Source organism: Corylus avellana, chromosome ca5 (assembly GCF_901000735.1).
Source record: "Corylus avellana chromosome ca5, CavTom2PMs-1.0".
Classification (NCBI taxonomy): domain Eukaryota; kingdom Viridiplantae; phylum Streptophyta; class Magnoliopsida; order Fagales; family Betulaceae; genus Corylus; species Corylus avellana.
The window spans coordinates 24,046,071-24,051,444 of record NC_081545.1 but is presented as its reverse complement, the minus strand read 5'-3'; the positions used below and the strand labels follow the sequence as shown (position 1 = coordinate 24,051,444).

Genomic DNA, 5,374 nt, shown 5'->3' with positions numbered 1-5,374 from the left:
TGTATTTTAGGGTTTAATTTGAGTTTCTTGGTCACTACTCATTGTCTCTCTATAAATAGAGAGTTATATAATATTGATTGATACAGTGAATATACAAGATGTAGCTCATATGCCTCTATCCGCTTCCGCTTTCTTTTCTTTTTCTTTTATTTTAGTATTTTATATTTTATATATATTTCAACATGGTATCAAAGCTTATATATTTTAATAAGCTTATCGTCTATATAGGAAATTTAGATAGATTTTTGGACGTACCTTTAACACAAGGGATAAGACTAAGTCCAGTTCATAGTAAAATGTGCGGTTTAAACAAGAAATTACTTGGCTTTAGATTATAGGCCTTTAAGCATTGTTTGATGTATTTATTTATTTTCTTTCTTTTTTCTTTTTTCCTTGTTCTTGTTTTTGCTTAATTTGTTCTTTTGGGCAGTGAGGTGGGATTGAAGTCAAGCTCAATGATGGTCACTGCCCCACAATTTTCATATTTTATTTTAAGTAGCTTTACATTTAATTTTGAGCTCTCGATCATGTTAGAGATTCAGGATATCAGATAGATATATATATTATCACCATCATTCATGGCATTCTTTTTGGTTTGTGTGAGATTTAGAGAGAGAAATAATGGAAAGGAAATGAGAATCAAGATTCTTTAGATTTGGCTTTTTATCTTTTTTACTTTGTAATCACAACCCAAAGTGTGTTCTTCTAACTACCATCTTTGAACTCGTCAAAATTCTTCATTTGGAACTTTTTGCTTCACCTTTTTGGTGTTATATATATATAAGTATGGTTATTTTAATTAATTTTCTATTTCTCTCTTTGGGCACTGATATGATGCAGCATTGTCCATGCATGGTGTCTTAGTTTTCCCCAACTTAATTTTATTGTATTGTATCCTTTTGTTTCTTCTCCTTTTCATATATATATATGTCGCTGGCTTTTCTTGGTCGTCAATGAAGGTAATTTTCAAAACTTCAAGCGTACGTCGAAGGATCCACCGAAAGGGGATCTCTAAATAGACAAAAACACTCCCTAATAACTACAATTAACGATGATTTGAGATTTGATAAGTGGGCTAGTACTTGAGTTTTGGTTTTAAAGCTGAGTTTTCCAAAGAACTTATTCGTATAGTTGACCGCTTGTTGGTAGTAAAAGCAAAAAGACCTATAAAGACAAGAAACAATTAACATGACTACATGAGTGACTCGTCGGTGGTGTTAGTGAAGAGCTATAGGTCTTCAAGGTCTAGTCCTTAGCGTGATCGGGTGAGGTGCCCTATCGATCAAGGTCTTAAGACCCCATAAGTGGCATGACCGAACGAACGAGGAGCCCGGTTGGGAGGGTACAGAGCATGGTCTTGGTTGCCATGGGAGTGTATCGATTAAGGTCTCTGAGGCATGCATTCTCGGTGGTGTGACCGACGTTTCACTGGGGTCTGTTTTGTGTCTTTACATGTCTTTTACTTGGACTACTGGCGTTTGGTCAACTCTACAAACATGTTGTTGCCTCTTCTTGGTCATCAATGATGGAATTTTCCAAAACTTCATGCGTACGTTGAAGGATCCACCGAAAGGAGTTCTCCAAATAGACAAACATTCCCTAATAACTACAAAGATGGTGGGAATACTTGATAAGTGGGCTAGTGCTTAAGTTCGGTTTACAAGCAAGTTTTCCAGGGAATGTGAATTCAATATTACGAATTAAGATGCTTCTAAGCTTTTCTTTTTCTTTTTCTTTTTTTTTTTTTCAGAATTTTCTACACGTTTTCTCGATCAACCACGGCGTTGTCCCTATGTTTTTGCGAGTCAAAAGGGTCGCTTCCCGTGGGCTCATGCCCTTGTCACAAAGCCGAAAAGACCAACCCACTCATGGGTGTGGAACCATGACTGCCATCCACTTGTCACTATTTGAATACTACTAGACACACCACACACCAATTTAGGATCAAAATTCCTCAATAAAGCTGACTTTTCCTTTCCATATAACTCATCAAGAACTTGAATGCCCCCGTAGGACCCCCTCCCCTCCCGTCCCCTCCCTGAGGCTGGGACACCCTGCCCTAAACCTGAGAAGAGACAAGGGCTCCAAATATGACAAGATATTGATACTCACAAGCCCCTGTGCTTTCCTTTTTGACTAGTTCATACTTCATATACCCTACCACCCTCTCAATCTGCAAATCTGAACATATAATTAAGGCCATATTAATTTTTCACAAAAAGTAAAACAAGATTTGAATGCTCCCATCAGCCATCAGGCATCAGTTATATATATATATCCCCCGGTGAAACGCAAGGGGCTAACCGGCGGCAACCACTTCTTTGAAAGAACCCATGAGGCAGAAACTGTTTTATTAAAACAAAAAACACACGCCCTTAGTGGCGCAATCGCTCAGCCGTCTAGCCGTGGCGATAAATCAAATTCCTAGTTAACGTTTTCTCGGAATTCCTTTGTATCGAAGACAACATTGACGGGCCCTAGTGGGGCTTTCGTTTCAATGTAAAAATGGTCAATGTACAACCGTCCAAGAAGCCATCTTTTGTCATCTTTTTCAGTTTGAAGACATTAAAACCGTTCTCCCTCACCGAAAACGCCAACAATCTCTTTGACTATGTTATTAATTATATGATTCAATAGTCGATCCAATATGCAAATTATGTTGAAAATTATAAGTTTCGAGATGTATATATGGTTAACGTCCAAATCTTAGTTCTGCACTTTGGATTTTGTACCGATTAACAGTCCCTTTGCAGGCCGGGGGGTAATAACTAATAATAGACACTCGAGTGCTTCCAAAAAGTAAATTGGATAAATTCAAAGCAGAAAAAAAATAAAAAATTAGGCAAACTCCCAAAAAACAAAACCCTATAAAACCTCGAGCTCCATCACCCTTCTTGAATCCCCCTTCCCCCCATCTCCTTCCCTCTCTCTCTCTCTCTCTCTAAGACATTTGTTTACAGCACGCTAAAATGTGTCGTCTAACTTCTTCTCCCTCCGACGAAGCCAATTCAAACCACCCTTTCCTTCTGCCAATCAAAGAAGCAGAGCAGCACAAGATGCTTACAACCCAATTGATTTCCAAGCAAGAACCAAAGCAAACATACAGAACAGAGAAAACCCATCTTTCCTTGGCTCTCAAAGAAGCCATTTCCATTGCCAACATAGCTCTCCCCATGATACTTACAGGCCTTCTGCTTTATTCCCGCTCAATGATCTCCATGCTCTTCCTCGGCCGCCTCGGTGATCTCGCGCTAGCAGGCGGTTCACTCGCCGTCGGCTTTGCGAACATCACCGGCTATTCTATTCTCTCCGGCCTCGCCATGGGGATGGAGCCGATTTGCGGCCAAGCTTTTGGTGCCAAAAAACACACCCTCCTCGGCCTCTCCCTGCAGAGAACAATCCTTCTGCTCTTTTTTACTTCAATACCAATTTCTCTGCTCTGGCTAAACATGAAGAAAATGCTTCTCTTTTGCGGCCAAGATGAAGCTATAGCAACAGAAGCACAATCATATCTTCTCTATTCTCTCCCGGACCTCTTTGCTCAATCGCTTTTACACCCATTGCGCATCTATCTCCGAACGCAATCAATTACTCTGCCTCTAACATTTTGCGCCACTCTTTCAATTTTCCTTCACATACCCATCAACTACCTTCTTGTTTCGCACCTTAATTTAGGAGTCAAAGGGGTTGCTCTTAGCGGCGTTTGGACTAATTTTAACCTTGTCGGCTCTCTAATCCTCTACATCCTCATCTCCGGCCTCCACAGGAAAACCTGGGGAGGCTTCTCTGCAGAGTGCTTTAAAGAATGGAAATCTTTACTAAATTTGGCAATTCCGAGCTGCATTTCAGTCTGCCTCGAGTGGTGGTGGTACGAGATAATGATTTTGCTATGTGGGTTGTTGTTGAATCCCAGAGCAACCGTGGCTTCCATGGGCATTCTAATCCAAACGACGGCGCTTATCTATATATTCCCGTCATCGCTTAGCTTTAGCGTATCCACGAGAGTTGGGAATGAAATCGGCGCAAACCAGCCCAGAAAAGCGAAGCTGGCGGCCATTGTAGGAATTTCCTGCAGCTTCGTATTGGGGTTTTCGGCATTAGTGTTCGCAGTGATGGTGAGGAAGAGTTGGGCTACCATGTTCACCAAAGACACAGAGATTATAAAGTTGACATCACTGGTTTTGCCGATAATTGGGTTTTGCGAGCTCGGAAACTGCCCGCAAACGACGGGCTGCGGTGTCCTGAGAGGGACGGCGAGGCCCAAGGTTGGTGCACGTATAAACCTGGGAAGCTTCTACCTTGTGGGAATGCCGGTGGCGGTCGGAGCGGCGTTTTACGCCGAGCTCGACTTCCGGGGGCTGTGGTTGGGGCTTTTGGCGGCGCAGGGCTGGTGCGCGTTGACCATGATGGTGGTGTTGGGTCTGACCGATTGGGAGTTGGAAGCCAAGAGAGCCAAGGAGCTGACCGGCGCTGCCCCTGTCGATGAAAGCCTAGAGGTTGAGGAAAAGATGCTAGTCAAAGCTGAAATCATGGAAGATTTTTTAAATTTATCGGGGGATTTACATCAAGCTAATAACTCACCCGTTTAATTTTTAGTTTTTTGTTTTTTTTAAGTGATTTACTGATTACTATCCTAGGCTGTACATGGGGAAAGTACTGAGGGAGAGAGAGAGAGAGACGATGAGAATTTTGTATGGGCCTTGATTTCTGGCGGAAGTTGCTGCTGTTTCCAATGAAATTCACTCAGACCCAGCCAGTCTGGAAAAGCATTTGAATATCATTGGAAGGAGCACATGCAATCCCCTCGAGGAGATCAATTCTATGATATCTACTCTATTGAGAATTTTTTGTATTATAAACAAATTAGTACAAGACTTTATTCAACAATTTCAGGGTCTCATAATTATTCTGGTTTTTGCTTCTCAATTTTGGTTTAGGTAATAAAAGATATGCTTGTTAAATAGACAAAGTAAAATAAGTGCATCATCCAAGCATAATCAATCCAATCGTAAATGGGGAATAGTAGAGTACTAACTATAACATATTCACAATCACTCAACTTATAAGCAAGTTAAGTTTAACATATACAATTTAAAATTATATTTATTGTAATGCCCCCAAATTAAAAATAATTTGGAGTGTTACCTTCAACTTCTCTACATGGAAAGTAAACCTCATTCACAACATCAACACACACAATAACATTACAATTATACAATCAGCGCGCTAAGTAACATTAATAGAAAATGTTTTTAGTAACTAAATAAGCCTCTTGAAGACTGCGAGATTCTTTAATATACATGGACCTCCTGTCTCGACTATAAGCTAGCTAATCTGTCAAACACTCATAGCGCAAAGTAACATTAATAGAAAA

The 5,374-nt window shown here is 40.6% G+C and overlaps 1 protein-coding gene across 1 annotated transcript; it reads left to right on the top strand.

The window, feature by feature from the left end:
- Positions 1-2,922: 2,922 nt before the first annotated feature.
- Positions 2,923-4,778, top strand: LOC132182623 (protein DETOXIFICATION 49). The gene has a single exon (XM_059595925.1). The coding sequence runs from the start codon at positions 2,970-2,972 to the stop codon at positions 4,587-4,589; it is 1,620 nt and encodes a 539-aa protein (XP_059451908.1). The 5' UTR covers positions 2,923-2,969; the 3' UTR covers positions 4,590-4,778.
- The last annotated feature ends 596 nt before the right edge of the window (positions 4,779-5,374 follow it).